The sequence below is a fragment of the Rhinoderma darwinii genome, chromosome 6, assembly GCF_050947455.1.
Source record: "Rhinoderma darwinii isolate aRhiDar2 chromosome 6, aRhiDar2.hap1, whole genome shotgun sequence".
Lineage (NCBI taxonomy): Eukaryota > Metazoa > Chordata > Amphibia > Anura > Rhinodermatidae > Rhinoderma > Rhinoderma darwinii.
Genome location: NC_134692.1, coordinates 40,822,119 through 40,834,394, shown reverse-complemented (window position 1 = coordinate 40,834,394; position 12,276 = coordinate 40,822,119). Strand labels below are relative to the sequence as shown.

Below are 12,276 nucleotides of genomic sequence, written 5' to 3'. Positions count from 1 at the left end.
ACTTTAACACCTTGTTCTCCTTTGTGGCCCTAAAACAATCAAAAATACTTTTATTAACATATTATACATGTAAAATAGCGATGCTAAATGTATATTGATAAAACGTGTGTATAAGTCCACATTCTAGTCATGTATTTAAGGAGAATCTGTCAGCAGCTTTGAGCCCTCAAACTGCTGACAGCACAGGACAGCACAGGACGGGAAGAGCAGTGTAACCATACCTGTGGTGTTGGTCTTGTAAGTTGTATGAATGAAAGATCTATGTTTTAATGTCCTCGACGTCAGGATCGCAAGTGCCACAGAGATGGCTTCTTCATGTTTAGTGCTCCACTGAACGCTGCCAGCCCCTCCACTCTGCTCTGAGTGATGGCTCTAGCGTCCAATCAGTAGACCGCTGGAGTGGTCACTCAGAGCAGTGGTGGCACTTGTGATGGCGGCATGGGTGAAATTAAAATGTAAATGCATACATAGTTATGCTGCTCTCCCCATTCTCTATATAGCACTGTCAGCAGTTTTGAGGGCTCAGAACTAGTGACAGATTACCTTTAAAATGATGAGAAATAACAAAAGACCCTCTGCAAGCTCCTGAAAGTCTCACAGAAAATTGCAGGGTTTCATCTTCTCCTGGCCCCCTTTATCTTTAGCTAGGTGCAGGATATGCAAGCTAGGGGAGGTCAATATTTAGTTTTGTATATTGAGCATTCTGTATTGCACACAGAGATGTTGAGAAGGTTTCTGCTGCAGCAAGCTGCCTCCCAGCCAGAGACAACGTTCCATAAGCTCCTCCCCTTTTATAAAAGATAATATTTCATATGATCAAGCATGAAGGGGGGGAGAGGTGGAGACACTTTAAATTTACTGTCACCTTAAATGCATTGTATGTATGTATTTGTATTATTTGTTTTCTTAAAGACTTTAGCTGAATTCTCTAACCAAATTGTACGATCAGATTGCCTAAAGAACCATAAATTCTTATTTGCAGCCAAAACTAATGCTAATGTCCTAACCACTACTTAAACCACCATCAATCTTACCTTTTCTCCTCTAGGTCCAACACCTGAGCTTGTACTGTCACCAGAATCTCCTTTAGGACCTTCTGGACCTCTATCCCCCTTGTCACCTCGGTCTCCCTTCAATCCCTTCTGGCCTGGCTGACCTGCAATAAAAGTGTTAACATGACCAATAACATTAACACCAGTCTCCTTGGACATATTGGACAATATATTTGTCCTTGAACTATAAGTGAGTAAAAATAATCCTTTTCTACTACTGTTGAGTTATAAAAACGGTATGTCCACCTTTGGTTTAGTTTATATAAAGAAATTATCTATTTAGAAAGATCAGTTAATGTGTATATGTAACTGTACTGAACCTGAGTTACAGCCTGTATAAGTCCACACGTAGCGTAAAAACTTTTCCGCAATGGATTTAATTGCGGTAAATCTGCAGCGTAATACAGTAGCAACAGAGTGGAAAAAACACAGGAAAAAGTTCATAAATTGACCTGAGGTGCATTTTGTTAATCTCCGGCATCTCAATTTATACTTCGGAATCGTCACTTTTCTGTTGCGGGTATTACCTCACTATAAAAATTCAATGGGGAAAATAGCGGATGTTGCAATTTTTGCAGCAAAAAATATGTGATTTCGCCACAAAAATCGTAACGCTGAAAAAAAGATTATACTTACCCAGATCTATCTGCTTCTGTGTCCAGCCCGGCCTCCAGGGATGACATTTCATCCCATGTGACCGCTGCAGCCAATCATGGGCTGCAGCGGTCACATGGGATGAAACGTTATCCCAGGAGGCTGAGCTGCAGGACGTCAGAAAGATGCGTCGCCATGGCTGCGGGTAAGTATAGGTTTTTGTTTTTTTTTACGCAGCGGACATTCCAGACTATAAAACTACATCACAATTTTGTGCTGTTTTTCGGACTGAATTCCTTGCAGAGACCAGGGCAGATACGCTGTGTACTTTTACACAGCGTATCCGCCCTGTGTGAACATAGCCTAATAGTTCAGAGCTGCATTCACAATTCTACTGGTTGTCATGGGAAACAGTCCAAGCATGTCATCAGACACATTCCTAACATCTTATCTAAGCTCCTATAATGCAAAGGGATAACTGTACAGTGCTTGATGTAAAAATTGTAATTCCCAGAAGGAAAATAACCAGAGCAAGTTCTGTGAGATATTAATTAAGCAAAGAATGTGGGACATTTCAGATCTGAAGCCTGCAGAATTATAAATGCAGCTCTGAACTATAATATAGGCTAGAATTTAGGATCAGTACAAACTAAGTAATTCAATATATTTGTAGATTTGACCAAATTGTATGTTGATTATATTTATATGTAAACTGTAAAATAGAGTTCAAAGTTGGACGTACGCTTTAAAGGATTGTCCAGTTTAAAAAAAACATTTTCATATCCCCTATAAGAGAATGCGGAGTTAATAGTGGGGGGTGCTCTTTAAGGTTGCCTATCTCTTTGGCAGAGTGGCTATAAAGGCTGTCTCTCGCTCTGGAGTACCTTTCCTGTCCTGCATTACACAGACAACTAATTTGAATGGCACTGTATAAGGGGGAGTTCACACAGCATTTTTTGTCAGGCAGAAAAAATCTGCTGTTTTTGAATTGCCAGCGTTGTTTGACTATTTTTTCACTTTTTTTTCTACGTCTCTTTTGAGCCGTTGTAGCTAATGAAAAAAACGCGGCAAAACACATTACAAAAACGCTCTAAACGAGCGCCGCAGGTTCTTTGTGCCTCTCATTGAAATTAATGGGGAACGATTTGGGGGGGTTTCTTAGTGCGGACTTCAACACGGTTTCCGCATCATATTCAGCGCCAAAAAATGCTTTGTGAACTGGCCCTAATACTTAATTTACCATGTGGTGGTGCTGAAAAGAAACTGAACACTTAAGGCCCTGTTACATGGACCAATTATTGGGCAAATGAGGGTTCACGTGAATGCTCGTTCCCGATCCTCACCCCGTGTAAACAGGACAACAATCAGCCGATGAACGAGCAAACACTCGTTCATCAGCTGATTGTATCTTTTATGCTGCAAGAAATATTATCGTTGTTGAAAACACATCTCCCTGTGTAAAAATGGAGACATGCTGCCGACATGATAGAAATGTATGAGGACGAGCGATCGTAATAACGATCGCCCGTCCCCAAACATAGCTGCTTGTGAAAGGAGCACATGAGCGCCGATCAATGAGCGCTCATGTAAGAAGACCCTTAGTGTCAGGTTTCCAAAAAGATTATAGCTAATCGCTGGGGGTCCCAGCATGCCAGCATGTGGACACTTCGTGATCTGCTTATTGTCAAGGGTCCCTTCCAGCAAGTAGGGATTGTCCAAAGTGGACAACCCCTTTAAGGAGGATCTGTCTGCTTAATATACTGCCCTAAGTAAGGACTTAGCTACCCTGGTTGTGATGAAGGACAGGCTTTATATATGTGAATACACAGCAGCCCGTCAATCAGTGCGGAGAGGGGCGGGGGGAGCGCTCCCATCATGAATACAGCACTCAACTAGGAGTCTGGTGTATTTCTTCATCGCTCCTATTACCCAAACATTCTTTGGGCCATTTTAGATAATAGGAGTACGGACCTGTAGCTGTAATATGTTGCCCTTACATCGTGCAGCATATTCAGCTAACAGATCCACTTTAATGTTGTTTTTGCTATTCATTTACATTGCTGCTTACAAAATGTATAAACTATTCTGCTGGTTACCTTTGTACCAGACATCAGTTTATCTTCTTTCATCTGTCAGACATGTGACCTAATAGCTGTCAACTGAGCATCTATGTGTTTTCAATAGGCAGTAAGCCGCGGCCGGACTCTTCTGGCAGCAGCTTATCTACTACTGAACAAAAGGATCGGGCATGTTGAAATCCAACATGACCGACCCTTCTCTCCCCCGACATCTGCCATTAGGGGAGAGTCTGGACCCCGCCATACACATTAGATGAGCTGCTGGTCCCACCGAAATCGTCAGGTTTGGCCAACATACATCTAATGTATATGACCAGGTGAACTGTGTAGAATCATCTGAGCTCCCACAATGCACTGCTGTCTAGAACAGTAGCCACCAGAATTTTTAAATTTGGCTTTTACTAGAGAATATATTATAATAATAATAACAACAACAATATCATGTAATTTAGATTCCTAAAGCAAAGTAATTGCAAATTATGCAGATTTAAACTATGTAATATTGTAAAATGGCATGGTGTTTCCCTTAAAATAAATCTGTTTTGCGCACATAATGGCTGCTTCCACCATGAGTGACCAGAGTAAGGGCACGTTCACATGCATGTTACATTGCGGATTTTCCATCCGTATTTGCGGTTGGAAAATCTGCAGCGTATTACAGTAGCAGCAAAGTGGGTGAGATTTTAACAAAACTCTATAAACACTGCAACAAAAAAATCAGAAATTGACATGCGGAGTGGATTTTGCATCAGCTGCATGTCAATTTATGTTGTGAATTTTAACTGCGGATTTCACCCTTTGCAATATATAGGGTATGTGCACACGCTAGCTGGCTTTTACGTCTGAAATTACAGACTGTTTTCAGGAGAAAACAGCTCCGTCGTTTCAGACGTAAATGCTCCTCGTCGCATTTTGCGAGGCGTCATTGACGCCCGTAATCTTGAGCTGTTCTTCATTGAATTCAATGAAAAACGGCTCAAATTACGTTGCAAAGAAGTGTCCTGCACTTCTTTGACGAGGCAGTCATTTTACGCGTCGTCGTTTGACAGCTGTCAAATGAAGACGTGTAAATGACAGGTCGTCGGCACAGTACGTCGGCAAACCCATTCAAATGAATGGGCAGATGTTTGCTGACGTATTGGAGCCGTATTTTCAGGCGTAAATCGAGGCATAATACGCCTCGTTTATGCCTGAAAATAGGTCGTGTGAACCCAGCCATAGGGTGAAATACTCTGCAAATTCTGCAACTGATTTTTTCTGTTGCAAATCCGGTACATGTGGATGCACCCTTAGTGTATGTTCAGATAACAGATTTTTCCATCGGAAAATTTGTTGTGAATTTGAACGAGAATCTGCAGCAGAAATCCGATGCTCACTCTCCGATTGCTGCTGCAGATTTGCAGATTAGTCCCACTGAATGATGTATGTGGCCTGCTAACGCGGAAACCGTGTCAAGAAGTGACATGTCCTTTATGCAAAGTCTATGTTCAATAAAATATTCTAATTCTATGTTAATGATATAACATGATACACATCAATGGAATTTTCCAGTGACATGAGTGTAACTAATATTTGTATAAACACCATACTCTGATGGTTCTACAGAGATGACTGGCACTACAGACCTGTCACAGATTGTTTTGTAGAAAGTTCCTCCTCTTGTGCCGACCTTTGAGTGACTAACGTATTGCTTCCTCTCTTTTTAAAAGAGAGGTTCTTCAGCAGCTCTAGTGTGTATTATAAAGTTCTGCGTCCCAGCTGCTGCAGAACCTGATGCACATCTCAGATGCTACAGATCTTTTCTAAACAGATGAGGACATTCCTTATCAATTAATCAATGGTGGACAGGAAGCTCCATCTTTTTAGTCATAAAGAGGTTCCGCATCAGGTGAGATGTGTATTATAAGCAATAATGTACCCCTTACTATAAATAATGAAGAATGTAAGAAGTCACCTTGGAGTTACGAGACCTGTATAAATGCAATCAGCCTGACGGCCTCGTGCTTTTATATGATCACAGAGCTCCCCAGTGACTTCTAATATTCTTATAATTTATAATAGTGTATAATGTGCACAACGTCATCTATGATCCTGACCTTCTACTTCAACTCTCTGTACAGTCTCTTCCCTTCTAATGAAAGTCTCTTTTTCCAAAGATGGTCTCTGTATGGGAGGTACTGTAATGGGCGCTTGTTCCTTGAGTCTTGTTGGAGCCTTAGTCACCACCTACATTATAATATGGAAAAATACATTTTTAGAATTACATTCATTTTCACACTCCATTCCCACATGTGCCAACCATTTATGCTCGGGTATCTCTTACTCCTCGAACTGGTCTATGTACATTTGTCCCTGTGGCAGACAATTTAGACATGGACTGTGCTAGATAAACATAACGGCAATGGTAGACCAATTTTATTTTATTTGAGACTATGTTGAGTGAGAAACATTCTACAGAATAAAATGGGAGCAGAGATTCCTCTACATGTATTATTGCTATACTATATTTTCAAAATGCCTTGATATTAATCTTACCTCCACAACTTCTTTTTCTGAAATACCACTGCCAAAGTCTCCAGAAATCTTTCAATAAATATAGAAATAATTTTACACAATGACCACTAGATGGCAGTAAGAACAGTAAATATTAACATCAACCACTAGATGGCAGCAGCCTGCACATTTTTATTGTACTGCTCAAGTAAAATTAACTTGTAAATGTTATTTTTTTTTGTTATATAAATGTGAAATGAAATAAACTACAATATTGTGGATACTGCTTTATAATCATTATCAGGTTTTTTCATACAAGAGTTGTAATGGCAAAATGCAGATAAGTGCCTTTATAAAGATGCAAATGCCTAAAATAACTTCTCACGTCTAGAAAAATGAAAACAAGGGATGGGATATATCTGTACGAATGGTCATTTACTTGTGTAGGGTAGTTACTTGTGTAGAGTAGTTACAAAAGCATATAGTCACCAGTCATAAAATGTGTGAAAATAATATGGTCGTTACCATGTAATGGCATATACTAACTATACTGTGTATACGATATGTGCCTAAAAAAAAAAATGGAGAAAAACGTATTTTTCCAGGTAAATGACAGACACCACGACAGAACCTGATGAAGCCTATTATAAGTCAACTAGGTACTTTGGGCGCCGTTGGTGTTTGTATAGTGACTGTACCATCACTCCATCAATTCTGTTGTTCTGCTCCTAGAACGGAACAGAACAACGGAGTTAACGAACGGAGTTGTGACTAGAGCTTAATACTGCCACATGGAGAGACACAAAAAATAAAATTGTATTAAGAAATTGCTACTTTTGTTTTCCTAAGGTTTTCTGGTTTCAGCAAATTAATGTGTCCATCACATGACCATGGACAGAATTTTATCCACTGAATGTAAACAATGTAAGTTCCTACTGAATATCAACAAGCAGAGATCTTGAAAACCGGGAGGAATTAAATACAGAAAGTATATTGGAAAATTAAATAGATTGTAATTATAGAAAAAAATAACAATAATTTGTTGAAACCAGACAATCCCTTTACGTTTTAGCTTGACTTTTAACCTATCTTCCACGAGGCGACCCATTGAGCACTCAAGTAGAACTGTGTGGAAACCTTTTATTAGTTACACTTAGTAAGAATACTGAGAAGTACATTTAATAGAGATAGATGATGGACTCACCACGTCAGAATCGTCTCCTTCCTCCTCACATTGCATTTCTGCTGCTCTGGGATCATTTATGATTTTTAGTTCTGCTATTACTCCCTAAAAATGAAAAATAATAGCATGAAAGATAAGTTACAAGTCGAATGTCAAAATCTATATCCATGCACATCTGCCATAAAACCGGACTGTATCGGCTACTATATCATACATTCTTTACTAATAATTGGAAACATTACATTATATGGGTGCTATAGAATGATATGTGCTACTACAATTGTCTGATCACTCAGTCTCATCCATTACCAAAAAGTACACTGAAGACATTATGTTGTTAATGTCAAAAGTCACCGCACAGATTTGTATTTATAACAAGTGCTGCTGTAAATAATCTGCGTAATAATGGAACAAAAACTAAAAATTGGAACCAAGGGAACAATCTTTGTGTGTATGGCCAATTTATCACATTATAGGAGTTGTATGCTTTGGAAAATCATTTTATTAGAAGGGTCCCCCAAAGATAAAATAATCTCAGAGTGTTCTTTCACTGCTAAGAGCCCAAGCTATCAGATGTAATTTGTGGTGGAATCCAGAAGCAAGTGCCCAGTTCTCCTGCAGCACCCCCGCAGGGTAAATAAAGGATTACACAGTGCCCATTTTAAATCTATGTTATGTCCATGTAAACCCTGCACATATCTAGTGCTCCTGAGTTGCTCTCTGTTATGTCTAATAGATGAGGGTCTTAACGGAGGGACTGCCCTCTATTAGTTTGCAATTTCCTCATAGAATATTTGTAGATGAGTTTTCTAAACCAGTCAACCCCTCTAACGAAATCAGTAAAATTCTAATAATCTAGACTACTAGACCAGATCACTAAAAGTTGCTTGGTGCAACACAGTGTATATGTTATACTTGGTGTGTTCCTGTAAGTCAGGGAAAGAAGCCTGAGTTGGCAAACAGACTTCATAGGTAGTTGCATGGGAGAGATGGCGCCTTTCCATGCTATCCTGTTAATTTATTACCAATCAGGCATTGGACCTATTTTTGCCCAATTCCAGATAAGGAGATTTCCAGAGTAAGAGAACTTTACTGTATTGAGCAAGTAAAAAAAAACAGTCATACATGTATTGTTTGCCATATTTAGATGATCTATACATACTGGGTCTACTTTGCTATTTTTATTTACCAATATTTACTATTATTTAGTGAATAATATCATCGTTATGAAGGACACATTTTTATTATTTAGCCAACAGTACAAGGATATAAATTAATTGCAGTCACCAAAAGGGGGCACTAGATTAATAAAATATGGTTGTTTATTCTTTATACCCCACTAAGAGTATGTTCACACAGGGCGGATACGCTGCGTAAAAGCACACAGCATATCCGCCCTGGTCCCCGCAAGGAATTCCATCTTAAAAACCGCACCAAATTGTGGTGCAGTTTTTTGGCCAGAATGTCTGCTACCTAAAACTGCACTAAAAAAAAAACAAAAAAAAAAAACGTTTCATACTTACCCGTAGCCATAGTGACGTGTCCCTCTGCCGTCCTGCAGCCTGGCCTCCTGGGATGACATTTCATGGCTGCAGCGGTCACATGGGATGAAACGTCATCTCAGGAGGCCGGCCTGGACGAAGAAGCACAGAATTCTGGGTTAGTATAAGATTTATTTTTTTTCTGAGTTCCGATTTTTGCAGCGGAATCGCCTCAAAAAAAATCACATCTGCTCTTTGTTGTGGGTTTTACCTCCCCATTGAATTCAAAGTGGAGAATCTGCAACAAAAAAGCAGCTTTTACGCAACATAAACGGATGTGCTGCAGATTAAAAAACTGCACCGCAGGTCATTTTCTGAGCGTTATTTCTGCTTATCATTTACGCAGCGCGTGGACGACATTTGTTCTAATCTCATCCACTTTACTGCTACTGTATTAGGATGCAGATTTTCCACAATGAAATCCGTTGAGGAAAATCCGCAGTATTTACACTACGTGTGAACCCGGCCCTTAGGTCAGACATTAAAAAAAAAAATCTGCGACTTTAGTTGTAACAAATGTTATTATTTTAGTTGCCCAATGTATTCAACCAGAAAATCAATTCCTACTAGTGTTAGATAAGAAAATATTCACTGCTTTAGTAGGAACTAAAACAATCTGCAACTAGCATTGACATCTTAATATTTGCACTGCAGCTCATCTGTAAACTCATATTCTTGCCAACCTAATGCAGGGTTTTAAGAAAATACAATGTATTTCCAAAGTAAACTTGAACAGCAAGTACAAAACAAAAATCAATAAAATCGGATGTAATACAAACATGGACTTCGCTACTCTTAGGGTATGTGCACACGACCTATTTTCAGACTTAATTCGGGCGTTTTACACCTCGAATTACGCCTGAAAAGACTGCTCCATTACACCTACAAACCTCTGCCCATTGTTTGCAATGGGTTTTACGATGTTCTGTTCACACGAGGTGTAATTATACGCGTCACTGTCAAAAGACGGAGCGTAAAAAGACGTCCACGTCAAAGAAGTGCATGTCACTTCTTTGGCCGTTTTTGGAGCCGTTTTTCATTGACTCCATTGAAAAACAGGTCAAATTACGTCCGTAATGGACGCCACGAAAAACGTGAGTACTTGCAAAAACGTCTGCAATTCAGGGGTTGTTTTCAGCTGAAAACAGCTCCGTAATTTTAGACGTAATTTGTTAAGACGTGTGAACATAGACTGAATGTCGGACTTGCTCTATTCTTCCTATCAAATGTGACAGAATCGGTGACGAAGCCTCTAATGCAGATGTGAACGCAGCCTAAGAGGTTTTCAGTTTATCCTATATATTTAACCCAATGCCACATATACTATATGGTATTATAATAGTACCAGAAAAAGCACTATTTATAATATATATATATATATATATATTTATATATAGCAATATGGCTGACACTATTGTTTGGCAGTCATTATTCATTCATTACAAATGTACTAGGACCAGTGGCGGATTATCATTAGGGCGTTTCGGGCGGTCGCCCGGGGCCCAAGGCTGCCGGGGGGCCCAAGGCTCCCAGGGGGCCTATGACCGCCCGAACCCCCTCATGCCCAGTGGCGTCGCTAGCACCGGAGGGAGCCCCGGTGCCAGGACCGCACCTGTCAGGCGAGGGGAGCTTCGCTTCTACTTAGCAGCCGTGGTCTGTGCTGCTTTAGAAGCTCCCCCTCCAGCCCCCCTTCCCTGCTCTAAACATCTCTCCTCTGCTGCTAGCTGTCGGGACATGGGGGAGGGGAGACTGTCGGCGGGCTCTGTGCTGTGAGCAGAAGAGCTGTGGTGAAGACATAAAAGGTAAGTGCATGTGTGTTTAATATCCATATTCATGTATGTTTAATGTCCATATTCATGTGTTTACAAGGTGTACTTTGTGTATAATGTGCATACTCGTGTATAATGTGCCTACTTTGTGTATAATGTGCATACTCGTGTGTACTTTGTGTACTATACATACTTTGTGTATAATGTGCCTACTTTGTGTACTTTGTGCATAATGTGTGTACTTTGTGTACTGTGCGTACTTTGTGAATAATGTGCGTACTTTGTACTGTGCGTACTTTGTGCATAATGTGTGTACTGTGCGTACTTTGTGCATAATGTGTGTACTGTGCGTACTTTGTGCATAATGTGCGTACTTTGTGCATAATGTGGTACTTTGTGTACTGTGCCTACTTTGTGCATAATGTGCGTACTTTGTGCATAATGTGCCTACTTTGTGTACTTTGTGCATAATGTGCGTACTTTGTGCATAATGTGGTACTTTGTGCATAATGTGCGTACTTTATGCATAATGTGGTACTTTGTGTACTGTGGGTACTTTGTGCATAATGTGTGTACTGTGCGTACTTTGTGCGTACTTTGTGCATAATGTGTGTACTGTGCGTACTTTGTGCGTACTTTGTGCATAATGTGCGTACTTTGTGCATAATGTGGTACTTCGTGTACTGTGCGTACTTTGTGCATAATGTTCTTACTTTGTGCATAATGTGCGTACTTTGTGCATAATGTGGTACTTTGTGTACTGTGCGTACTTTGTGCATAATGTTCTTACTTTGTGCATAATGTGCGTACTTTGTGCATAATGTGCGTACTTTGTGCATAATGTGGTACTTTGTGTACTGTGCATACTTTGTGCATAATGTGCCTACTTTGTGCATAATGTGCCTACTTTGTGTACTTTGTGCATAATGTGCGTACTTTGTGCATAATGTGCCTACTTTGTGCATAATGTGCGTACTTTGTGCATAATGTGCGTACTTTGTGCATAATGTGCCTACTTTGTGCATAATGTGGTACTTTGTGTACTGAGCGTACTTTGTGCATAATGTGCCTACTTTGTGTACTTTGTGCATAATGTGCGTACTTTGTGCATAATGTGCGTACTTTGTGCATAATGTGCGTACTTTGTGCATAATGTGCGTACTTTGTGCATAATGTGCGTACTTTGTGCATAATGTGCCTACTTTGTGTACTAGTGTTTAGGTAGTGTTAGCAATAGTTACGGCGCGGCAGGGTGGTGGTGGAGAAGGGGGGCCCAAGTTTGGGTAACAGCCCAGGGCCCATGGTCTTCTTAATCCGCCACTGACTAGGACTACTATTTGGCCTGCACTTCTTCATATTGCATAGGCATATTGCAGGGCGACTGCTTGTGTACTATGTGGCCAGAAGGCCAGAACAACTGCAGAAGAAATGTAGCATTACAAGGCACCTATACACATAAACGGGAGTTCATGTAATACACTCCTTGCAGTGGCTCTCCATTTTGGCCAATTAATTTTATGACGTCATATGCCATATAGAGAGAGACTGTTTGAATGATACAACCCC

At 40.2% G+C, this 12,276-nt stretch overlaps 1 protein-coding gene across 2 annotated transcripts in view; it reads right to left on the bottom strand.

The window, feature by feature from the left end:
- Positions 1-12,276, bottom strand: part of COL18A1 (collagen type XVIII alpha 1 chain) — a 141,543-nt gene that overhangs the window by 33,050 nt on the left and 96,217 nt on the right. For both annotated transcript variants that reach the window (XM_075829549.1, XM_075829548.1), the window contains 5 exons: positions 7,422-7,505; positions 6,260-6,307; positions 5,821-5,950; positions 1,035-1,156; positions 3-29 (listed from right to left, as the gene is read on the bottom strand). In XM_075829549.1, coding sequence (XP_075685664.1) covers positions 3-29; positions 1,035-1,156; positions 5,821-5,950; positions 6,260-6,307; positions 7,422-7,505 — 411 coding nt within the window. The remainder of the gene's footprint in view (positions 1-2; positions 30-1,034; positions 1,157-5,820; positions 5,951-6,259; positions 6,308-7,421; positions 7,506-12,276) is intronic.